Genomic DNA, 26714 nt, shown 5'->3' on the forward strand with positions numbered 1-26714 from the left:
ATGGATTAATGTATTTAATGCCAATATATTGTTTGTTTTTGTATTTTTTTTAAGTATCCTGATATGTTAACTAACTGGAGACAAATCATGGGATAAAAACGTGTCACTTAGCTGATGTTGAGTAAGAATTTATATTACAGAGACCACACTTCAATTTAGCTCTCTATCCATGTTTTAATTTTTATATATGGATTTAGAGGTTGCATTGCTTTTAATAATTAGTAGATATGACCACCTTTTCTTAAAAAACAACAAACAGATTATATTCCAGTATTTTATTTCACATTTATTTTTATTCTTATCATTTCATGTATTTAAGGGCAGCAGGTAGGCTAGTGGTTAGAGCGTTGGGCCAGTAACCGAAAGGTTGAAAAACCTGGCGATGTGCCCTTGAGCAAGGCACTTAACCCTAATTTGCTCCAGGGGCATCAAACTACTATGGTTGACTGACCCTGTTAAACAGCACATTTCACTGCACCGATCCGGTGTATGTGACAATAAAAAGATCTTCCTTTTTTTGGGTGGACTACACACCCAAAATACACCCAAGATTATCCAGACAGTTGCTAAATTACAACAGACGATCCATTGTGATAATCCCTTCACATCATTGTTGTGGCTTCGTTGTTTTAATCGGATTATTGTCATTGTTTTTGATAGAAATGCTTTTCTTTGTTGTGTCGTGAAATGCAATGATCAATTGGTAGGCCACTGGATAGAAAAGCAAAAATCAAAATTACTCTAAATACGTATTCTCACTCAGAAGTTTGTTCCTTTATTTTGATATTTTTTTTGCTGTAGAATAAAGTGTTGATCTGCAGTTGTGACCACATGGATAGATAGATAGAGACAGAGGAGGGGGGATTTGGGGTCAGTGAAGTGCAGTGAACTAGTAGATGAAGACCCTCGTCTTAATATCCAATGACAATAAGGTCTGCGAGAGGAACAACTTACTGGGCTTATCGGATTTAATGGGTTTCTACAGGTTAGCAGTTTACACTTTCGAGAAGTGTTAACAAAGTGCACGACCCCACATTGTGGTTTTTCTTTATCTGTAATAGATTGAATCAAGGGTCTGAGTTGGATTTGAAGTAGCTGGTGAACTATAGATTACAAAGGTCTTAGGATAAGTTCAATATTTTACAACTTATGGTTAGATGGTTCCTTACCATGAAACCAACCCGAAACATGGATTACAGTTTCTGTTTCCAAAGAATCCTATGGAAGGAACCATCTGCCATTAAGTACTGAAATAAAGAACTTCTAAGGTGTTGAATGTTCACAACTTGCACATGATGCTGTACAATAGGCTAGGCAGGTTGTGTTGGGTATGTTTGTGTGGAGTTCTGTGTTGTTAGAGAGAAGTTAGTGAAGTTGAGGATGTTGAATGTCTGAAAGATTTGTTAAGGAGAAACAGCAATGACAAACATCTTTGATTTTGCAATTACCACTGTTCATCTTTGAACCATGAGAGAAAGAGAAAGATTGGGTTAGAAAAAGAGTGAGAGAGCAAAAATTATGTTTAATTGTGCACATGCTTTTTTAAACCATCTCTATTCAACCCTCTAGGACTAAATAACAAAATGTAAAATGTGAAAATTGACAAATAAATGTTTACATTAAGCAAGCTTTCACACCAGAGAAAAAAGTGCCAACTTTAGTTTAGTTGCTTATATGTGCTGTTGACATGAATGAATCCAAAAATGGTATGTGTACTGAACAATCTCTCAGAGGCTACACTCCAAAAATCCACACTAGCATACTATCTAGATTGCATTCCAGATAGGCCACATACATTGCTCCAGTGTATGTGGAGTAAATTAGTGTGAATATCAGGACGGAACCTCTTTAGACGGAATTTGAAGATGGAAGTTTTTGGTGGCTGTAAGAAACCATTTTAAAAGTGTGTGCTTTTGCATTAGAGACTAGCTAGCGGGATTTGTATGTCAGGTGCTCAGTGAGAGGTGAGTTCAACAAGGTGAACTGTTTGCTATTGTTAGCTAACAGAAGCTAACACATTCCATTTTGGTTTGTGTTAGCTGCAAATATTCACTAACATTAGCTTGCTAACAGGTATTAGCTAGCTAACAGCCAACAGGTAGTGTGCGGGAAACATAATAGCATATTAAAGTCTGTTGCAGGTCTAAACTTCCACTACAAATAATCATGTGGTGATGTAGACGTTCTATTACATGTAGTAAAAATAGCAAAAATCTTTTTCTGTTTGAATATTGTTGCTCAACTGCCACAGAAATCCCTTCAAAAACGTGCTGTTTACGGCTTCTCTGTAACACTGGAATGTTCATTTGAATCATCCATCTGAAATTGTTACTAGGTAGAATAATATGTTCGCGGCAAATGAAATCCTTGTTGAACTCCCCTCGTGTCAGTGTCAGAGACGTATATTTAGAAATGTTGACAAATCACCAGCCATGTTAGCTCCCCATTATTATATGGGCAATATTGACAAATAGCAGGTCATTGAATTGTCTACATTTCACCAATGCTATAACTGAACATCTAGGATTACAATTACAATCCAAACATGTGTCATGAATGGATAAATAGAATGCTCAAATGTGCTTTCCATTCTAAAAGTTGGCCGAACTCTCTAAATGGGTTTATCAAGACTGATCAAGAAGTGAACAAAATTTAATTAAAAAAACTACCAATTTTAGAAGGAAAAACATTGTGTATAATAACCATAAATCGGTAATCAATATGATTTGCGGTGAGGGACTTCAGATGTGCCAAACATATGAGAGGCTAGCTAGCTAGCTGGGCTAGAAACATCTGGCTAGAAAAATGAATATTCAGTCAATGCAAGCTAGCTAGATAACTAGGTGTCTTTTCTGAAAGAGTTGGCTACAAACAGTAGGGTTGTTAACAGTGTCCAGTCCTATTAAATCAATTGCAGCAAGTTACCTAATAATGTTGCCAATGTCCATAGTGAAATCCAAAATCCATAGTAAAATCCTGCACTGTAGCAAGCTGATCTGCTAACATCACTAGCTAGCAAAATATCCATCAATGTCAACTGAGCTTGCCGTGGTTTTGGAGTAGCTCGCCAGCTATGTTAACCCCCTTTGCACAGTACATTTTTGTTGTTCTTCAATGTATCATTCATGCCATGTTACCTGGCTAGTCTCTAACAGGATATCCTTCTAAAAAAGGCACATATTTTCATATTTTTTCATTGTTATCAAAATGAAAACAATGAGGCTACTAACATGCATTGTACTCTGGGCTGCCTGTCAGAGGAACCACTCGACTGATGACGTCATTAAGATGGCGGCACTCATTAGTCAGATGAGGCAGTTTTCTAAGCGTTTTAACATAAATATGGGGTTTCAGCAGTTTTAAGGGTAGGAACATGCATATTGATCACATTTGGTTTTCAAAATCACCTTTACTTACTAAAATGTTTCCGTTCATCTTTTAAAATGTAATAATCGTAACTGCATTGGTGTGGTGTGGTCCGTCAACGTGAGTAGAGGTCATCGTAAGGTCATGAATCACAACATTCCTGTGCTTGGGTTGGATAGACAAGGGCCTGCGTCCCAATTATATCTCCTTCCTCCTGAAGAGTACACTTGTTCACTTCTTCCCACATATCTAAAAACACTGTATTGGTGGAGAAATGGGCCAGTCATTTTCTTTAAATCAGCAAAGCGAAGTGAACAAGTCCACACAGGAGGAGGGATAGATAATTAGGACGTAGCCTAGATAGAGGCATCTAACTGTTTGATTTTACCATGTAGGAACTTTAGATTTCCCGGGGGAACTCAGGCAGCGTGGTATAAAGCAGGCAGGAGGTATCCAAATGCACATGACCATAATCTTTTCCTCCTTTTAGTCATTTTGAGCCTCAGAAGTTAATACAAGTAAGATAAGGTTTTCCTTATGGATCACTGCATTTTATCTGGCTGTTTTAAATGTGGTTGGAAAGTGTTCTGTTTATGATCCTGTTTCAATATGATATCACAGACTGAGACTGACTTTATTGAGCCACAATATAATAGGTGTCCAAAGTCCAAAAGCATCAGTCATCCTGCTGTATCTTGCATCATATCGAATCATATCTCAACCACAATATATCTATGGTAACAAACCATTTGGTAAATACAGGTCAAAGGTCAGGTTTTCTCTGATTAGCCAATGAAACGGTCTCATTCTTACCCACATGACAGGATGTTGCATCAATCTGAATGAGGGATGTGGCTTGGGAGAGGCTATACGGTAAGCTAGCTGGGAAGGGCTCATCAGGACGACTGACTAAATGAACTGACTTAACCGAATCCGCTTGTCTCCACTTGACTCTCAATTTGCGACATACGTAATCAATTTGGGCAACGGGCGTGTCCGTATAAAGCATCTCCTATGTTGCTTGTCTTGAAACTCTGTTCTAACCATGTGATAAAAGATTGGTCATGTTCCAGGCTGATCACATTGCAGACGTTGCACTGCATTTACCAATGGTTGCATGTCACGTCATGGACTGTGCAGTTGGGCATCAGATTGCTATATCATTTGACGGGGTTAGCTTAAATGTTAAACACCTATCCATGCATTGTGCGATCTGGCATGCATCTGCAATGTAGTCAGCCTGGAAAACTGTCACAACCACTACAACACGTTTTATTGTTATATCGCCCATTGGATGCCATAGGCTATATGCTGTTAGATTGGATTAGGATTTTTCTTTTACAGGACCAAAAGAAAGTTCTAATTATTTATTTTCCAATGACAGCAACAAATAAATAAAAGACAAGGTATTAGAATATGTATTTAAATAAGTCCATACCTATAAAGTGATGCCATTTTGTCATTGTGCTAAAATGAATATAAATATTATATTATATATTAAAATATATTTGCTAACCTACTGAGAGCTGTATCATGTGATCATTTAACCCTAATTCCCTCGGCTCTGGTCAAAAGTTGTGTACTATATTGGGAATAGGGAGCCATTTTGGTGGCAGACTATGGTTTCATCATCCACCATTGCTATCATCTACACCAGGGATAGAGGTACAAGAAAGCCTACGCTGATGTGAGTAAAAAAATATCTTTGTCCTGCCACATCCAGTATGTGTCCTATTCCTCATATAGAGAATAGGGCTCTGGTCAAAAGGAGTGCACTGTAGGGGTGCAACCTTCACTGGGGACGGGGGGGACATGACCCCCGCACATTCTGAAATTGCTTTTTTGTCGTCGTCCCCCTGTTTTATCGTTGCACTGAGATGCAAAACAAGGATCTGGTGTGCGTTAAGACCATGCGGACACCTCAGAGCATTTGGGTAGGCTGTTTTCCGGTTTGGCTGTGTGAAGGCAAAGCTACTGAAAGGCTGGCGTATAGAACCAGGAGAGATGAACAGAGGCAGCTGCTGTCTGTGTTGAACTTTTTCTCCGAGTTGTAAAAGCCAGGAGAGCAGAAACTGGCTACTGATCTAGCTGGCAAGGTAACTACTGTTTGACAGAACAAATTATATTTATTCCCAGTGCTGAGCTAGTAGTTTAACTGACATTTTACGTTAGCTAATGTTTGTGGCATTATCTAGTCAGTGACTAGACAATGCCACAAACATTAGCTAACGTAAAATGTATATATATATATAAATATATATATATATATATATATATACACACACACAGTACCAGTCAAAGGTTTGGACACACCTACTCAATCCAAAGTTACGGTACTGTATATATCAAAGGTGGTCAGGAAATATGAGATTGAATAACTCCCACAAACACCCATGGTACAATATGGCCGTGCCCTTCTGGGAGGAGACTGAACTAAATTGCTGCTGCTTACCTTGGCTAACTTTCCAGTTTGCTAGTCTATACTCGACAATATGTCTTTTGATGGTCTAGATTATTTGCTTGATTATCTGGTCTGTAAATAAAATTAGCCATACATTCTGGATATGGGCAAACACCATGGAGGAAAGTAGGATGAAGACACTGAGTACTGTAACCTAATATTCTGTGAAAACAATGTCTCTGTTCCCTGCAGTGAGTAGGCTAACATCAATCATGTAAAATGTATTTAAATGTGTCAGTAGTAGTTTTTTTGTTTTTTTAACACATGAAGCATACATTATTAATTTTAAACTGTGTAAGTTTTCAAGGCTGGTTACTGTTATGTTCATGTTAAATAGGTGTTTGTACCTTTAAGAGTACACAAGAGTTATTGGCTAAGGGCGAGAGAAACAGGATATACAATGTAAAATTAGCCTACGAGACAGAATGCAAATAAACAAGCCCAGGGTTAAAATATTCCTCACACTGGATTCCCCTCGTATCACTAACAAGGTGGCAGGTAGCCTAGTGGTTAGAGCGTTGGACTAGTAACTGAAAGGTTGCAGGTTGAATCCCTGAGCCGACAAGGTAAAAATCTGTTGTTCTGCCCCTGAACAAGTTCCTAGGCAGTTGTTGAAAATAAGAATTTGTTCTTAACTGACTTGCCTAGTTAAATAGAGGTAAAAGAAACAGCTACACAACAGGTATGTTTGTGCTAACATTCCACTCTGCTGCTCAAGTTTGGCATATGACACAAACTACAAGGAGTAGAATACCAGCACAAAACAGGTCTGGATTTCATGCAAACTCAGATATTGTCAGTCAAGGATGTATTCCCATTTACAGTTTTTTGTCAACCATAGGAGTCAAGTTAGTTTTGACTTAAATCTGCTTGAAAATCTATAGCAAGACTTGTAAAGTTTTGTCTAGCCATTATCCCCAACATCTTGACAGAGTTTGAATAATTATGAAAAGAATAACGGGCTAATATTGCACAATTCATGTGTGTAAAGCTCGTAGAGACTTTCCCATGAAGACTCACAGCCTTAATTCATCCCAAAGGTGTTTCTAATGTAATAAAATGTGAAGAAATCCACGGGGTATGAGTACTTTTACAAGGCACTGTCATTAGCATCAGAGGCACCATAGATACTAGTGCAATAACTATTGATCAAGCGGACTGTTAGATTAAAAACGTAGGCAGGCAAACAGTGTGAAATATTGTGATTAGTATAGCTGTACAATCACATATTGTTGCCCATAGTGAAAAGTGGATCTTGTATTCAGTAACATGAGAAACCGGAAGTCCTACCACTTGCTCTGTCAGAGTATTAAAGCTGTGAGATTGTTTTGAAGTATTTTGAATGCTAATGTGGAGTGTACTGAAATTTAAATCAACATGGTCATGGATTCACTGAGTGGACATAAAGTAATATAGTTCCTACATGGTAGAGTACTTCCTTTGTAATCCTCTACGGGCTAGGGGGCAGTATTGAGAATTTTGAAAAAAATATGTGCCCATTTTTAACTGCCTCCTACACCAACTCAGAAGCTATGATATGCATATTATTAACAGATTTGGATAGAAAACACTCTGAATTTTCTAAAACAGTTTGAATGGTGTCTAAGTATAACAAAACTCATATGGCAGGCAAAAACCTGAGAAAAATACAACCAAAAAAAGAGAATTTTGTGGCTGTACTATTTTGAGTCATTGCTAATAGATCACAGTGACAAAGGATTCATTTTGCACTTCCTACGGCTTCCACTAGATGTCAACGATCTTTATAAAGTTGTTTGAAGCGTCTATGATGAACAGAGACCGAATTAGGATGCAGGGATGTTGACGTCCCTGGGATGACGTCCCTTCATTATTTCACACGCCTGCACGTGAATGTGAGGCGATACATTTTTCATAAACGTTTTTCAAGACACAGTAGAGGTCGGGTTGAAATATTACTGATGTTTCACGTTAAAAATGGAGCAAAAGATTGATGCTAAACAACGTTTGACATGTTTGAACGAACGTAAATAGATTTTTTACTAGATTTTTTTTACTTTTCGTCGTGACTTTTCTCCCCCCCGCCCTACGTTTTGTGGGAGCCTACTGAACGCTAACAACTTGGAGTTATTTGGACATAAATTATGAACTTTGTCGAAAGAAACCACATTTGTGATTTCCCAGTAAAGTTATTTTGAGATCTGGCAATGCGGTAGCATTTACGAGATGATAATCTATAATTCTTTGAATGACAATATTATAATTTACCAATGTTTTCGAATAGTAATTTTGTAAATTGTAACACTGATTCTGATGCATGTATTGTATAACATAATGTCCTAGGAGTGTCATCTGATGAAGATTGTCAAAGGTTAGTGCATAATTTTAGCTGGTTATCTGCTTTTGGTGACGCCTGTCTTTGAATTGACAAAACATTACACACAGCTATTTTCAATGTACTCTCCTAACATAACCTAACTTTATGCTTTCGCCGTAAAGCCTCTTTGAAATCGGACAATGTGGTTGGATTTAGGAGATGTTTATCTTTCAAATGGTGAAAAATAGTTGATTGTTTGAGTATTTGAAATTATTAGATTCTTGCAGTTTTGAATTCCCCGCCATGGTCTCTTGACAATAAATCCCAATACCGGGCTTAGAAAGGGGGGGGGGGGGGGGGTCCTCAACAGGTTATCAAACTGATCTATTGTCCTTTCTGTCATCCTATGAACCCTGTTCATTGCTATTTGGTATAGCTGGGAGTTCATTTTTTTAAAGTATTCACAAACCTTAACTTTTTCCACATTTTGATTAAATGTAGATTTTTGTCCCTGGCCTACACACAATACCCCATGATGTCAGAGTGGAATTATGTTTTTAGAAATTTTAGCAAATTAATTACATTTGAAAAGCAAATGTTGTCACGGTTGTCGTTGGTGAATGAGGACCAAAATGCAGCAGGTACGTGTATACTCATTTTTAGATTTATTACCTTTCAAACGGACACTCCAAAACAACAAAACACGCAAATGAACGAACAACAAACAGTCTGGTAAAGCCTAGGGCTGAACACAGAACAATCACCCACAAAACACAAACACAAACACACCCTCATTTATGAGACTCTCAATCAAAGGCAGATAGACAACACCTGCCTTCAACTGAGAGCCCCAATCAACCAAACATAGAAACACACACACTAGATTCCACATAGAACTACCTAGACATAAACCAAAACCCGGACATACTAAATCAAACACCCTTTACACAAACACACCACCCCGAACCACATAAAACAAATACCCTCTGTCACGCCCTGACCAAACTACAAAACAATTAACCTTATATACTGGCCAGGACGTGACAGTACCCCCCCCTTAAAGGTGCTACCCCAGAAGCACCTTAACACAAAAAAAATATAAATACCCCCAAACAATACCCAAAAGAAAAATTCCCCCTTTCTAAAGGGAGGGAAGGGAGGGTGGCTGCCGTCAACGACGGCACTGTGCTACACCCCCCCTCCCCAACCCACCTATATTGGAGGCGGCTCCGGCTCAGGCCGTTCCAGGCTGTCTGGGCAGTCTGGCAGCTCGGGACGGTCAGGGCAGTCTGGCAACTCGGGACGGTCAGGGCAGTCTGGCCACTCCGGCAGGTCAGGGCAGTCTGGCCACTCCGGCAGGTCAGGGCAGTCTGGCCACTCCGGCAGGTCAGGGCAGTCTGGCCACTCCGGCAGGTCAGGGCAGTCTGGCCACTCCGGCAGGTCAGGGCAGTCTGGCCACTCCGGCAGGTCAGGGCAGTCTGGCCACTCCGGCAGGTCAGGGCAGTCTGGCCACTCCGGCAGGTCAGGGCAGTCTGGCCACTCCGGCAGGTCAGGGCAGTCTGGCCACTCCGGCAGGTCAGGGCAGTCTGGCCACTCCGGCAGGTCAGCGCAGTCTGGCCACTCCGGCAGGTCAGCGCAGTCTGGCCACTCCGGCAGGTCAGGGCAGTCTGGCCACTCCGGCAGTTCAGCGCAGTCTGGCCACTCCGGCAGTTCAGCGCAGTCTGGCCACTCCGGCAGTTCAGCGCAGTCTGGCCACTCCGGCAGTTCAGCGCAGTCTGGCCACTCCGGCAGTTCAGCGCAGTCTGGCCACTCCGGCAGTTCAGGGCAGTCTGGCCACTCCGGCAGTTCAGCGCAGTCTGGCCACTCCGGCAGTTCAGCGCAGTCTGGCCACTCCGGCGACTGTTGACTGGCGGGCAGCTCCGACGACTGTTGACTGGCGGGCAGCTCCGACGACTGTTGACTGGCGGGCAGCTCCGACGACTGTTGACTGGCGGGCAGCTCCGACGACTGTAGACTGACGAGGCTGGGTTTACGCACTTGCCGTTTAGTGCGGGGAGCGGGAACAGGACGAGTCGGACTGGGTGGACGCACTTCCGGGTCCGCACGAGAGACAGGAGCTGGAAACCCAGGGCTATGGAGGCGCACAGCCGGTCTAGATCTTACCTCCTGCACAACCCGCCTTGGCTCGATGGAACTAGTAGCCCTGCACGAGCGGAGTGCTCGTACAGGGCAGACTGGGCTGTGCAGGGGCTTGATGGTAGCCGTGCGTAGAGCGGGAGTTGGGTAGCCTGGTCCTCGGAGGCGTACCGGCGACCAGATGCGCTGCGCAGGCATCCTCCTACCAGGCTGGATGCCCGCTCTAGCACGGCACCTGCGAGGGGCTGGAATAACTCGCACCGGACTGTGCGTGCGTATGGGTGAGATAGTGCGCTCCTCAACGAAACATAACGCTCTCCACCCCATACGCTCCTCCATATATCCACGGGTAGCTGGCTTCCGGCTCTTCTTACGCCTAGCCAAACTACCCGTGTGCCCCCCCCCAAAATTTTCTTGGGGGTGCCTCTCGTGCATCTCCTTCAGCGCGTCCACTCTGGCCTCGTACCACCGCCTCTCTGCCTTGGCTGCTTCTATTTCCCACTGCGGGCGGCGATACTCCCCAGCCTGATGCCAAGGTCCGGCCCCGTTCAGAACTTCCTCCCAAGTCCACTTCTCCCGCCAGTCCAACTCGAACGCCGTCTGCTCCTTCCTCTGCTGCTTGGTCCTTTTGAGGTGGGTGATTCTGTCACGGTTGTCGTTGGTGAATGAGGACCAAAATGCAGCAGGTACGTGTATACTCATTTTTAGATTTATTACCTTTCAAACGGACACTCCAAAACAACAAAACACGCAAATGAACGAACAACAAACAGTCTGGTAAAGCCTAGGGCTGAACACAGAACAATCACCCACAAAACACAAACACAAACACACCCTCATTTATGAGACTCTCAATCAAAGGCAGATAGACAACACCTGCCTTCAACTGAGAGCCCCAATCAACCAAACATAGAAACACACACACTAGATTCCACATAGAACTACCTAGACATAAACCAAAACCCGGACATACTAAATCAAACACCCTTTACACAAACACACCACCCCGAACCACATAAAACAAATACCCTCTGTCACGCCCTGACCAAACTACAAAACAATTAACCTTATATACTGGCCAGGACGTGACAAATGTATTCAATTTCAAAAGCTGAAAAGTGTTGAGTCAATAAGCATTCAACCCCTTTGTTATGGCAAGCCTAAATATGTTCAAGAGTAAAACTTTGCTTAACAAGTCACATAAGTTGCATGGACTCACTCTGTGTGCAATAATAGTGTTTAACATGATTTTTGAATGACTACCTCATCTCTGTACCCCACACATACAATTATCTGTAAGGTCACTCAGTTGAGCAGTGAATTTCAAACACAGATTCAACTACAAAAACCAGGGAGGGTTTCCAATGCCTCGCAAAGAAGGGCACCTAATAGCAGATGGGTAGAAATAAAAAAAGCAGACATTTAATATCTCTGTGAGCCATGGTGAAGTTATTCATTACACGTATAATGGTGTATCAATACACTCAATCACTACAAAGAAACAGGCGTCCTTCCTAATTTAGTTGCCGGAGAGGAAGGAAACCGCTCAGGGATTTCAATGGTGACTTTAAAACAGTTACAGTTCAATGGCTGTGATAGAACCAATCTGAGGATGGATCAACAAAATTGTCATTACTCCACAATACTAACCCAATTGACAGAGTGAAAATTAAATATTCCAAAACATGCATCCTGTTTGCAACAAGGCACTAAAGTAATACTGCAAAAAATGTGGCAATGCAATTAACTTTTTTGTCCTGAATACAAAGTGTTATGTTTGGGGCAAATACAATACAACACAGTACCACTCTTCATATTTTCAAGCATAGTGGTGGTTGGATCATGTTATGGATATGCTTGTAATCGTTAAGGACTGGGGAGTATTTCAGCATAAAATATGTACGAAATACAGCGAAGCAGGCAAAAACCTAGAGGAAAACCTAAAAACCTACTTCAGTCTGCTTTCCACCAGACACTGGGAGATGAATTCACCTTTGAGCAGGACAATTAACTAAAAAACAAGGCCAAATCTACACTGGAGTTGCTTACCAAGAAGACAGGGAATGTTCCTGAGGGGCCAAGTTACAGTTTTGACTTAAATCTACTTGAAGTCAAAATCTATGGCAACACCTGAAAATGACTGTCTAGCATTGGCCAACAACCAATTTGACAGAACTTGAAGAATTTTTCAAAGAATAATGGGAAAATGTTGCACAATCCAGGCGTGGAAAGCTCTTAGAGACTCACAGCTGTAATCACTGCCAAAGGTGCTTCTACAAAGTTTTGATTCAGGGGTGTGCATACTTACATAAATTAGATATTTCCGTTTTTCATTTTCAATAAATTTGCAAAAGTTTCTAAAAACATGTTCACTTTGTCATTACTGGCTATTGTGTGTATATGGGTGAGGGGAAAAATATATATTTAATCCATTTTGAATTCAGGCTGTAACGTGGAATAAGTCAAGGGGTATGAATGCTTTCTGATGGCATGGTACTTGTGAAAATTGCAACAAAGTTATTGAAAAAAACATATAAGAGAAGGTAGCAACAAGAAGCAAAACACAGTCTGCAATTATCAGCGGCATGCATTGTCAGAAGATAAATCCAACAAAGTCAAAGATACAGCCTTTTACTGTATACAGCATTTTGTTTATAACCGTTAATGCCCTTCGACATTCTTACTTAAACACTATTGTCTCCTTTTTCAGAGTCCATACCACCACATGAAGAACAACTAATATTCAGAAAACTGGTTCAGCTTGTCACAGGAGACAAAAAAGATGGCACACAATAAGGGGTCATCCCTGTCCAATTCCCGTGGTCGTGAAATATATGTTGGAAGTGAAATCAGGGATTCCATTTCACTTCTGGATGTTTTGTACTCAAATGCATTTGAAGAAGAGGACATAGACTCCGCAGTAGCTAAGAAGACTGAGGTAGATTTTTACAGAGGAGCCCCACCTCAATGGCTTAACTTCTGCTGGGCTGAAAGGGCAACTTCAGCTGATAAAACAACCCCCTTTATCAAAAGAGACGGGTACACTGAGCTGATAGACAATATTAAGAAACGGCGTAAGGGCGACCTGACTTCTACCATGAATCTGCTGCATCAGCCAGGCAGTGGGGGAACGACTCTGGCCAAGCAGGTGCTCTGGGACATGAGGAAAACACTGAGGTGTGCTGTTCTAACAGGCCCTACGTCAGACATCACTGCTATTGCCAAGCAGGTGATTCACCTTTTCACTGCAGGCAGTCAAGGTCAGCAGAACACTGTGCTCTTACTGCTGGAAGATGAGCGTATTCTGGACAATCTGCAGGGTGCCATCATGAAAGAGATTGCAGAGAGAAACATTACGACCCACATGCCTGTGGTCATCATTTTAAACTGTGTGCGTAAGGCAGTTATCAAACAAGAGGACCATAACAACTCAAGACATGTTATTCTCAGGACGAAACTTTCTGAAGCAGAGAAACAACAGTTTGAGGAGAAACAGATTGAGATCAGTCGAAGCTACAGCAATGAACACAAACAGTTTCATGGCTTTAACATAATGCGAGAAAATTTCTGTGGAGATTATGTTAAAGAAACGTCTGCCATTTTAGGAGATGTCAGGAAAAATAGAAGACCTAAAAATTCCCAGCTTCTTGCATTCTTATCACTGGTGAATGCCTATGTCCCTGGCTCCCACCTTCTGCAGTCTCAATGTCAGGAATTCCTTGGGCCTCCAGATCCCATTTACGGAGGTCCTTCCTTTGAGCAGCGAATGAAGCCTTTCACTCATCTGATAGTGACATTCCCTACAAGACAGGGACAAGACAAACATGTCCGCATGGCTCACCCACTGATTGCAGAGCAGTGTGTTAAGGTGCTGGCTACGGCAGGTGTGACCAGGAGTGATACAGCAAGGAACTTTCTGACTGAATTTTGTAGAGAAGAGGTACAACAATTTTTAGTTCAAGACATGCTAACGAAAAGGGAAATGGGAGAAGAGAGAAAAGACACGTTTTCCAGGTTGATTCAAGATATTGAAGGCGAAGAATCCAAAAGCAATGTTGTATCTGTTTTACAATTAGCTTCAAATAAATTCAAGCAAAACCCATTTTTTCCTCAAAATCTTGCTCGTTTTTTTTACATTGAGACAAGAGCCTATTTTAAAGCGGAGAAGTGGGCAAAAATAGCGAAAGATAGAGATCCTAAAAGTTCATTTGTTGCTGATACATTAGGGCAAGTATACAAGAACCATTTGAAGAGCAGGATCAAAGTAGAGCAGGGATCCAGTTTTCCTAAAGAACAGGGTTCCGTCAGGTTTCCTAAAGAGCAGGGTTCCTTTAAGGTTCCCGAAGAGCAGCATTCCATCTCTGCACAAGAAATTTTGCAACTGTCAAAAAAGGCCTTTGATGCTTTCAAAGATGAGGAAAGGGCTGCTGAAAATGAGCAGGGAGCAGACATGCAAGATGATGGTATGACCAAAGTCTCACGTATCTTTAACAACAGAGGACTATTTGGTTATCTACAGGTTGCCAACATTGTTTTTGACTCGCTTGTCTCTCTTGACAATAACTGGCAAAAGGTCCTTACCATGGAAATATCCGCTGACTCCTTATCAATCGGACAAAAAAAGCTCTTCAAGTACAAGCCACTCATCACCAGCCTCAGGGATGAGGTGGAGAGGAAATGTGAGTTTTTTGATGGTTACCTGACTTACTCCAAGCCCAGCATAGAGAAAAATGAACCGCCTTACATTTGGACTGATGTCAAGAACTGCTACCGCAAATACGTGGGGACATGCACACCTATACACTCACAGTTTGCAGTAGGTATACCCCTCCAGAAGCTCAAAGAAGAAATGGCCATTGCCTTCCCTGGACTGCTTTCTTGTCTTGATAAGGGCTATGATGAATCTAACTTGAGCCGAATAACAACTTTGTGGGGGGAAATAAAAAAAGAATGGGAAAAAAAGAAAAAACATGATAATAACAAAGCTGCCCAAAACTTCATCCTTGCCAACATCATCTTAAGCAAAGTGGAAGCAGCATCTCCAGTGCTTACCCCTTTGCCAATCCTAAGAGGTATTCTTGAAAAACGCCTATTGGGCAATTTTGGCAACCAAACCCCAGAGTTTTACTTCTTAGGCCTTTTGCTGTTTTGGCCCGAGGAGCATAAGAAAATGGGATTCAATGTTGACCTCAACAAATGTGTTCTAGAGATGCAAGAGTCCTTCGAAAACACATACAAGAAGCATCTTCGCTCAAGGTACCTTCGCCCCCTTATTTTCCTGGGAAAGGGTGAGGGTTTGAGCAGATTGGTTCATAGATCAAAAATAGACAACCTATTGGCAAGGGAGAATCCAATGGCAGGGCCAGACTCCATAGATCAAAAGTGGAGCCTTGGTGAGGTGTGGAGAGTCCCAATTGTCCAGGATCTTCTTCTTCCAGTCATTGGAGTGGTTAGACAGCACAGGGTGTTTGCGTGCGTTGATGGCAAGGAGATTGAAGTCTGTGCCGACCAACGAAGCAAAGTTTGGAAGTCCGGAGAAATCTGCTTCTACCTAGGCTTCACCATTAGAGGTCCTGTGGCCTACGGCATCCACTACCCATCCCATTCAGATAGGATAAAAGAGGAGGAGCCTCGTAAAATGTTGGAAGTACCGGACATCAAATTGATTGAAGACGGTAAGACAGTTCTTTTTCACATTTCTATCTCTAAATTCTCTCACTCATGTTCAGGTTCTTGATATTTTAATATTCTAATACACAATATAATGACACGGGACGTCCAAACCCACCTATCTACACAGGGGAGACAGTGACGCTGGGAGCATCTCATGGAGATCATTATTTGCACTAAATATCATTGTTGTTGTATTTGTGATATCATTGGTTTTAAAATCCTTTGTGTACCAGGAAATTAAGACCACTGTATTATCACTGATGTTAATGCTTGGTGTGGTTGATTTTCTGATTGATGTGTCTGTCCCCAGGGGCTGTGAGAAGTTGCACAACGTGTGCTAATGTGATGGTGAGTTAATGTTTGTTACAGTATTCATAGAGCATACAATAGTAATAGATAAATGTTTGACAAATGTAACTTCTTTACCACCACCTATGTTGACTGAGCTCCGTATTCATGAATAGTTTTTTCTTCTCACAAAAATATGTTGGGGAATTCCTACATTTTGCTCCAGTTTCACAGCTGGCAGGTGCACTCTGAGAAAAAACAAGTGCTTAATATGTAAATTGAGAGGTGCTGGGGAAAAAAGGGTTCGCAAGAGGGGGTGACCTGGGTGGCTCTTAGGTACCAGGAGGCATTAAAAAAAATCCCCTTCGTAATAAAGCATTGCACGCATTATCATCACTTTTTCTTGTTGGCGTACAGCAGTAGAATAGAGCTACTTGGAAGCCTAGGGTTATAAATGCATTTCGTACAATGTTACATCATTTTGGATGACTGGAGACTTGAGCAGAATCTTTTTTAATAACTCACAAATTATCAAAATGACAGGCTACTTTGACCCTGACAAACTGAGAATCTGAGATCAATAAAAACAACCTTGTCGTGAATCGATCAATAGCTTAGGCCTTGGTGTGTGGAGACACACATATTGAGGAGGAAATTATAGTCCTAAAAAAGCTTTCCAGTTTCACTCACTCACCCAATGATGCGCAGTTCACTCACCTGCGATGGCCGATGCGCTCATTCTTAAAGCCAACTCTTTCTTGTTTTTCTTTGTAAAACAATGCTGTTTGCTCAATAGGCCTATTTGGAAGTTGATAACATTGGTAGCCTACGGACAGATTAGTCTTCTATTTTCAGTAGAGTCATTTGCTTTCCAACCTGTACTTTCCCCCGATTGTATACTGAACAACAATATAAACGCAACATACAACAATTTCAAAGTTTTAACTGAGTCACAGTTCATATAAGGAAATCAGTCAATTTAAATAAATTCATTATGCCCTAATCTATGGATTTCACATGATTGGGTATAAAAATATGCAGAGACCTTAAAAAGGTAGGAATGTGGATCAAAAAACCAGTCAGTATCTGGTGTGACCACCATTTTCCTCATGCAGCCAACACATCTCCTTCGCTTAGAGTTGATCAGGCTGTTGATTGTGGCCTGTGGAATGTTGTCCCACTTCTCTTCAAAGGCTGTGCAAATTTGTTGGATATTGGCAGGAACTGGACCATGCTGTTGTACACGTCGATCCAGAGCATCCCAAACATGCTAAATGGGTGACATGTCTGGTGAGTATGCAGTCCATTGGAAGAACTGGGACATTTTCAGCTTCCAGGAATTGTGTACAGATCCTTGCGACATTGGGTAGTGCATTATCATGCTAAAACATGAGGTGATGACTAGCATAACAATGGGCCTCAGGATCTCTTCACAGTATCTCTGTGCATTGAAATTGCCATCGATAAAATGCAATTGTGTTAGTTTTCCAAACATTGTGTGTGCCCCTACCATAACCCCACCGCCACCATGCGGCACTCTGTTCACAACGTTGACATCAGCAAACCGCTCGCCTTACAGGTGGACTGCGGTAGTGAGGCTGATTGGACTTACTACTAAATATCTGGGATCTTTTATTTCAGCTCATGAAACATGAGACCAACACTTTACATATAGTTTATATTTTTGTTCAGTTTATTAGAAATATTGCGACATGCCTGTTTTGGCTTTATGCTGTTCACTGACAGATTTTCCGCAATTCCCGACTGTAGGCATGCCTTGTGATTGGGCTACACACAATCTCAGCCAGGCTATGTATTTATTATTGATCCTTTGTGGCTGAATTATAGGCCTACTCCTGGTGTAGTACTCTGAATTATTAAATTTATTTCTGAACAGTAATAATTAATATTAATAGCAGTAATTCTATAACTTTGGCAAATGTATTTAAATTTATCAGGGGTGCTGCGGCACCTCCAGCACCCTTCCGCGGCTATGATTCTATAAGGAAATAAATGATGAAATGCAACGTTGGAGAGATTAGTTGCAGGCTCATGTCTATGAGAGCAGAGAGAGGATGGCAGATAATAGAAAGTGAATCTCAATATAGTTCTGTGAGAGATTGTTAGGAGAAATAAGTTCTCAATGTTCTTAAACTGAAATTCAATTAAACTACTCAGTCTGTAACCCAGCATTTGTAAGATTCTAGTTGAATGAAACAGATGGAGACCCAGCTTACAGTGATCGTAATGTTTATTCACGAGAGCTCTGAAATTCATACAATGCACACAGCCTTTCATATTACACATTTCGTCATACAAATGCCCCTCTTCTCTAACATTGTCAATGCTGTTTACAAGTTTTCTCCACTACATACATTGCTTATCAAATCCTGCACATGCTACATAATCTACTTTTCCCCTCCCTGGGTGGGGAGACCTTCTTCCTGTTATTAGTTTCACAGTGGTCACAAGTTGTCTGCTGTCTGTTAACAGTTTTTCTTTTCCTTGAATGTCTCACTTACATTGCTAAATAGTAAAGTCTTAGCTTGTCCTATGCGCACACATTTAGAGAATTAGTCTTATAATCACTGTTATGTTTTTAGGGTGGTATCATTTAGTCAAAACTTTAGACATATAAATTCCATTATCAGAGATACAAGCGCCCTTCTCTGTCTCACCACAGCAATGGCCACGCTTTGGTCTATAGGCTTCAATGTTGCGCAAACCATGAACCCGGGCCGGCCTAACACAAATCATTTCTTAGAATATCAGGCACGTTATCACATTACGTTTTTAAGGGGCAGGAGAATTACAGAGGAGACAACTTGTATTGACTCTGATTTTATTATAATGTTTACATTGCAAACAGTGAAAATAAGTGTTCATGCCACCAGAGGTACCGGATGCTGGAAAATAGGTTATGGAATGAAACAGTGCAAAACTGAAAGTTGCAGGAGCCTTTTCCAGCAGGATCCGGCTCAAATTAAGCACTGAAAATTAAGCACTCCTTTGCTGTTGTTCTGGGATTGATTTGCACTTTCGCACCAAAGTAAGTTCATCTCTAGGAGACAGAACGCATCTCCTTCCTGAGCGGTATGAAGGCTGCGTGGTCGCATGGTGTTTATACTTGCGTACTATTGTTTGTACAGATGAACGTGGTACCTTCAGTCGTTTGGAAATTGCTCCCAAGGATGAACCAGACTTGTGAAAGTGTAAAAAAAAAATTCTGAGGTCTTGGTTGATTTCTTTTGATTGTCAAGCAAAGAGGCACTGAGTTTGAAGGTAGGCCTTGAAATACATCCACAGGTACACCTCCAATTGACTCAAATGATGTAAATTAGCCTATCAGAAGCTTCTAAAGCCATGACATAATTTTCTGGAATTTTCCAACCTGTTTAAAGGCACAGTCAACTTAGTGTATGTAAACTTCTGACCCACTGGAATTATGATACAGTGAATTATCAGTGAAATAATCTGTCTGTAAACAATTGTTGGAAAAATGACTTGTGTCATGCACAAAGTAGATGTCCTAACCGACTTGCCAAAACTATAGTTTGTTAACAAGAAATTTCTGGAGTGGTTTAAACATGACTCCAACCTAAGTGTATATAAACATCCGACTTCAACTGTATGTTACGAATTTGCAATCCATATGATATATTAGGAATTCCAATTTGTTGTGGCTAATGTTAGCTAGGTGGCTAATGCTAACGTTAGCTATGGTTGGGGTTAGGGGTTAAGGGTTACAGTGGGGTTAAGGTTAGGGTTAGGAGTTAGGTTCAAATGTTAAGTTTAGTAGTAGGGCTAATGTGGTGACCATATTACCCCCACAGTCATGAGTCATGACCTAAGTAAAATTACACTTGACCCTTGAGTCACAGTAATCTCCTTTTATGCACTCTGGACATGCTTTGGTAGTACCCAACTTGCTAACTACCATCAGGTCCTAATGGCCTGGTACTGAAGATTGTGTCATTATACAATACATAGCCTACCCCGTTTTACAGGCAGAACAACATAAAACAAAACTGATTTAAGATGTCTTTGGTACATAATTGGTCTAAGTATACTCCAAAATCAAACAAATTGGAACAATCCCCTTTGAGTGTGGTCTGTATTATTATACATACTGGATGGGCTGGTTACCTTATGCTACGCTCCAAAATGTTATCCATGAGTCTGGGAGAGAACATATAGCCCTAGGCGATGCTGTTGGTTCATTGATTGTGCAGGGCTGCTTAGAGTTAGCCTGCAATTAGTGCATTTGTGTTTGGTTTTGAATAGCCTAATAATAGGGAATTGTTTATATTTTCAGAATTAATTGAGTGACACGTTACCTTCAGCTATACAGAATATCTCACCACCATGCATTTCCATCTTCTTCTCTCTCCTTTATTCCTTTCTTGAGCACGCAGATGGGCTGTCAATAGTTAAGTGAAATATGTTTTGTTGCGTAAACATGTTACTATTGATGTTCTCTAACAGATTTCACTTGGTTTCCCAATTTAAGCATTGGGTAGCTGCAGGAACAAGGTTGGAGAGCCCATGGCATACAGAGTTTGGGCGGAATATCACCTGTTGGGCAGCGAGAGCACGCTCCTTGAACAGTGGGTGAATGCGTGGAGTGAAATAAGTGTTATTATATTTATTTCTAGCTGATCATATTAAGCACGTGCTCCTCTATAAAACCCAAGTAGACCGGCGGGAAATCGCACTGCCTCTATTCGCTATTTGAGTGCATACAGATGGTGTCTTTTTTCCTCTGCCCCTGTTCCTGCCCAATTGATAATGGGCCATTCTAAATCGAAACTAATTTTACATATTACTAAAGACAAGATTAAATTGAGAATGCTTTCATTTCAAGGACAGGTTTTTATAATTCACAACTAAAGTTGCCAAATAACTCTAAATCTAGCATACAGGACCTGTTTCAAATGATCACTTTTACCCTCAACATAGCTACTTCATATGCACACTCGCTATGTAACGGAGAAAATATCCTTTCTCTTTTATTCAGCTAAGTTCAATTATAGTCTGGCAAGGGACTTATAAGCATATTGTAAGCTATATGAACTAGCCTACAGTCTATGGCATGGTGCATACGCCTACAGTAGGCCAACTCATATTAGGTTTTTCTGAAACACATTTTCTTCATATCATGATGTTTCTTTAGACCTGACTAAAATACATCATGGATTTATTCTGATAGTGTATATCAAATTGATTTATTAGATTTTTTTAAATGTAGATGTTCCAAAGGTGCACATCAGTGGCTATGAGTGGAGGCCTGGAGATGTTAAATGTGTTTATGTTAATTAACAGTCAATTACCGTTTGACCGGCATGCTTTTGCATGACGTTAACCGGCTGACAAAATTTCATAACCACCACAGTCCTAGTTAGGAGTTAGGTTAAAGGGTTAGGGTTAACTGACATGCTAAGTAGTTGCAAAGTAGCTAAAAAGTAGTAAGTATATGCAAAGTTGCTTATTAGCTAAATTGCTAAAGTTGTTCATGAACATGCATTTAGGTTGCTAAACATTCGTGTTAAAGAGCTACCCATCCACCCTGACCAGCCACCTTTTGTTTTTGCCTTAAGTGACCTATGTCTCATGTAACCGTACAAACGTAACATATCATACTAATTTAAGTGCCCCTGATTAACATTGACTATGTCACGTCTAGTCTATGAGACCAGGCTGCCTTTACACTATGATGTTTAATATTTATCTAATGAATTCAGTGTATCTGTGATAATCAGAGATCAATGTTCCCTTATTCAGGAATCTACCAACTGGGTTCAGGTTGAACCTGTGGCCATCACTAAAGAAGCCCCAATGTTCAGGTACACTCCTGGAATGTATTAGTCCCTCGCCATAATACAGACGATTAAAAACTTTAAGTTTTGTTATCCAACAATTCTGTTTTAAGATACTAATAATAATGACTAGATTGAATATACCTGCTAACACTTATTTTAAGAAGACAGTCTGACTTCAAAGTCTGTGTTTAATTAATTGTAAAAAAATAAAATAAAATAAGAAATAGAGTCTAATAAAGTAAAGTAACCGTTATTATGTTGGTCAACTGCTGATAAACAATTAAATGCATGACTTACTTACTCTAAACCCGTTCTGTCTTCTTTTCATGCCGTCCCAAGCACGTCTCCCCCGGGGCGCTATGAGTGCAGAGTATCAGGGCTCCGATGGGTGTGTAAAACCTATGTCAGTCTGCAGTATCAATTCAGCTCCTGGGAACCTCACAGGGCAATGATGAAAAGCTTGGGGTACAAGCAAGGAGGCCCCCTATTGGACGTCACAGTCATTTCAGGAGAACTGGAAGAAGTGCAGCTGCCACATTTTGCCTGTTTTGGTATGGGCGTATATGTTTTAAATTAAAATATAACTGATGCAAAATACTTTTAAAAAGCCTTGTTGATATCAACCTGATGTTTATGCAAACGTACCTGTTTTGCCTCTGCAGGCGATGAGCCCTCCTTTAAAGAGAAAGTGAGAGTTCTACATGTAGAAGACAGTGGTGTGTCCGTAGAACAAGTGGATGAAGTCACCCGCTTCCACGTCAAGATCCTCCATCCATCCTTCTCTCCAAAAGGAGTTCTCGTGAGATCTGGCTTTCCGGTGAAAGCCCACTGTGACTTGCTGCTCTACCAGGCCAACACAGCATTCCTCACGCTACATGCATATCTGGTCCCCTGTGATTCTTCTGTAGAACAGGTTATTTCCACTTATTGTTCTCCTCTGTGGTTAAATCATCTCTCAATGTTATCAATGCAGATAATACCAGTGGGTAAAAAAACAAGACATTTAATATACAGTATATAATTGTCTAGACATTGCCATGCTCCTATTCAGTGCTTGACTTGGGCAGGAGCTCACTGCTTGAGATCCTGTTCCTCATATAGAATATTGGCTCAAAAGTATTGTGGAGCTCCTGCACCTAAATATAAACAGTACCGGCACCCAAAATGAGTAAATACGGTTCCTACAGACTGAAAAACAGCTGTTTATTTTCCATCCAAAACCAGGGGAATTTGGTGGACTTCTGTTGTTGGGAAACTGTGGGGGTAAGAGTCCGATTATTATGGTGGGAGAATATAATACAGTTTTAAGTACCTCAATGGACCGTAAATTATAAAAGAAATCACACTACAAACTATCACCCTCATGCACTGAGGTTAATTACAAATATCATGGACACATTAGAACTAGAGGATATACGAGGCTTAAATCCAGACTCAGTGAGTTATACATGTAAAAGGCTTAATCAAGCTAGCCGTCATGATTACTTTCATGTACCCTTCGTGCTGGCACCAAAAGTTTTAAAAAAGTGTTGATAGGGGCAGAATGCAGTCAGACCATCAAATAATTGGCATCCACATTACTCTTACAGAATGTCCAAGTGGGCGAGGATATTGGAAATTGAATAAAAGCCTATTGTATGACAATCTGTTTTTAACCAAGACAAAGGATTTTATAACTGACCTTTTCCTACATAACATAGGTACAGCAGATCCACTTCTTGTAAGGGACAATTTTAAATGTGTCTTCAGAGGTCATGCAATTCAATACTCATCATTATAACAAAAACTCTTTCTGTCAAAAGAGTTCACATTAACAAAGGAAATAGAAGAAATAACAGTACAGATGGATAGCAATTAAAACTGTACAATAGAGGCACATAATAAGTTAGAGGAAAAACACAAATAAATGGATGTCACATCCGTTAGAAGAATCGGACCAAGGCGCAGCATGAGTATCGTTCCACATCTTTATTATTATGTGAAACTTAGTAAGACAAACAATAAACTATAAACAAACAACAAACCGTGACGACAGAGGTGCAACATGCACAAAACTCAAAATAATATCCCACAAACACAGGTGGGAAAAACAACTACTTAAATATGATCCCCAATTAGAGACAACGATGACCACCTGCCTCTAATTGGGAATCATACAAAAACCCCAACATAGAAAAAAGAAACTTGAAAACAACATAGAAATAAATAAACTAGATAAACCCCCCAGTCACGTCCTGACCTACTCTATCATAGAAAATAAGAGCTCTCTATGGTCAGGATGTGACAATGGAGGAACTTATTTGAGAATGATCAAGTATAATGTATTATAAAAAATAAAATTAATTGGATGGACATTTTGAAAAATGAAACAAATTCTTTTGGAATCTTCAACATAGAAATCCAGGATTCACCAAATTATATTTTGAAAGAGAAAAAAATTAAATAATTAACAGCTGTACAGAAAGACTTGTGTGAGGGTCAAATCGCAGAGGATGAACTTCTTGATGCAATTAAAACCTTTAGGTCAGGGAAAACTCCAGGGCTGGATGGCATACCAGTTGAGGTACAGTGCATTTGGAAAGTATTCAGACCCCTTCCCTTTCTTCACATTTTGTTACCTTAAAGACTTATTCTAAAATGGATTAAATTTAAAAAATCCTCATCAATCTTCACACAATACCCCATACTGACAAAGCAATTTTAACAAATGTATTAAAAATGAAGAACAGAAATACCTTATTTACATAAGTATTCAGACCCTTTACTATGAGACTCAAAATTGAGCTCAGGTGCATCCTGTTTCCATTGATCATTCTTGAGATGTTTCTACAACTTGACAACTGCAGCACTCTACCAATCAGGCCGTTATGGTAGAGTGGCCAGATGGAAGCCACTCCTCAGTAAAAGGCACTTGACAGCCTGTTTGGAGTTTGCCAAAAGGCAGCTAAACGACTCTGACCATGAGGAACAAGATTATCTGGTCTGATGAAACCAAGATTAGCCTAAATGCCAAGCATCCCATCTGGAGGAAACCTGACACCATCCCTATGGTGAAGCACGGTGGTGGTAACATCATTCTGTGGGGATGATTTTCAGCAGCAGGGACTGGGAAACTAGTCAGGATTGAGGGAAAAATGAATGGAGCAATATTTACACATTTGCAAAATGTCTAAACTTGTTTTTGCTTTGTCATTATGGGGCACTGTGTGTAGATTGATGAGGTGGAAAAAATGTATCCATTTTGAATACTTTCCGAATGCACTCTATATGAAACCTTTTTTGATCTACTAAAGATCTGCTATTAGCATCTATAACCACTCCAATAAAAATAGTAAACTATCAGGTACTCAGCAAGAAGGTCTGATTTCACTTTTACTGAAACAGGACCCAGGTGGTAAGTATAAAGATCCAGTTAATTGAAACAAATTGGAAGCCCATTACACCAGTGTTGTGATGCAAAAATCCTATCACAATGAATAGCACATAGAATTGAAAAAGTGTTGTCGGATATAATTCATCTTGATGAGACAGGTTTTTTTTACATGGAAGATACATTGGAGATAACGTAAGACAATTACTTGAAACAATAGAACCCTATGAAAAATCTAGGAAACCAGGTATGTTATTCATAGCAGATTTTGAAAAGGCTTTTGATAAAGTACAGCTGGAATATATATATATAGATGCCTGGACTATTTTAATTTTGGACAATCTCTTATACAATGGGTTAAAGTTATGTATAGTAACCCTAGGTGTAAAATAGTAAATACTGTCACCTTCTCAGAAAGTATTACTGTAAACTGTCAAGAGGAGTAAAACAAGGTTATCCACTGTCGGCATATCCATTTATTATGACAATCAAAATTTTAGGGAATAAAATTAGATCCAACAATAATATAGAGGGGCTAGAAATGCTTAAAAACAAAGGTGTCATTGTACTCTGACGATTCAAATGTTCTCTTAAATACACAATCTGGATCCCTGCACAGCCTCATAGAGGATCTAGATAATTTTTCTAACCTCTCTGGATTACAACCAAACTACATATATAATAAGTGTACCATATGAGGTATATTGGATAAAACATTTTTTTTTACTTTTACATTAAGGTCTAGTATACCAATAAAATGGTCCGACGGTGAAGTGGACCGGTGGTATTCATAACCCTAAAGAAATAAAGGAACTTACTACAACAATTTTTTACAGCAAAAATATATAAGATCTTGCTACCATGGAAAGGTAAATACCTGTCAATTTGTGGAAAAAGTCACCCTGATTAATTATTTAGTCATATCCCAGTTTACCTCTTTACTTGTGGCCCTGCTTAGACCAAACGATTTGTCTTTTAAATGATTTGAGCAGAACATATTTCACTTTATTTGTAATGGCAAGCCAGACAAAATAAAACATGCTTATTTATATAATGAATATGAGTTCGGGGCTAAAATGATTAAATATTAAAGCACTAGACCTCTCACTAAAATAAAAATACTAATATAATATGGTTAAATTCAAATATACTAATTGACATGTATATCTAGATGTACTGTATATCAAAATAATGTATTCTTGCTATGTAACTACTGAAGAAAAAGTATAAAAAAATATGTGACATATATGTAAAATGTGTGTAGAAAGTACATGTAACAACGGAAGAAAAAGCTGTTAAAACAAA

General features: G+C 40.2%; 1 protein-coding gene across 1 annotated transcript in view; it reads left to right on the top strand.

Annotated features, from left to right (window-relative positions):
• Window positions 1-5325: 5325 nt before the first annotated feature.
• Window positions 5326-26714, top strand: part of sb:cb1081 (sterile alpha motif domain-containing protein 9) — a 34052-nt gene continuing 12663 nt past the window's right edge. Inside the window, exons 1-6 of the mRNA XM_029754347.1 lie at window positions 5326-5462; window positions 12970-15934; window positions 16243-16280; window positions 22002-22063; window positions 22379-22590; window positions 22702-22952. Coding sequence (XP_029610207.1) covers window positions 13042-15934; window positions 16243-16280; window positions 22002-22063; window positions 22379-22590; window positions 22702-22952 — 3456 coding nt within the window. The 5' untranslated portion in view covers window positions 5326-5462; window positions 12970-13041. The remainder of the gene's footprint in view (window positions 5463-12969; window positions 15935-16242; window positions 16281-22001; window positions 22064-22378; window positions 22591-22701; window positions 22953-26714) is intronic.

The sequence above is a fragment of the Salmo trutta genome, chromosome 5 (genome assembly GCF_901001165.1).
Source record: "Salmo trutta chromosome 5, fSalTru1.1, whole genome shotgun sequence".
In the NCBI taxonomy this organism is placed as follows: Eukaryota; Metazoa; Chordata; class Actinopteri; order Salmoniformes; family Salmonidae; genus Salmo; species Salmo trutta.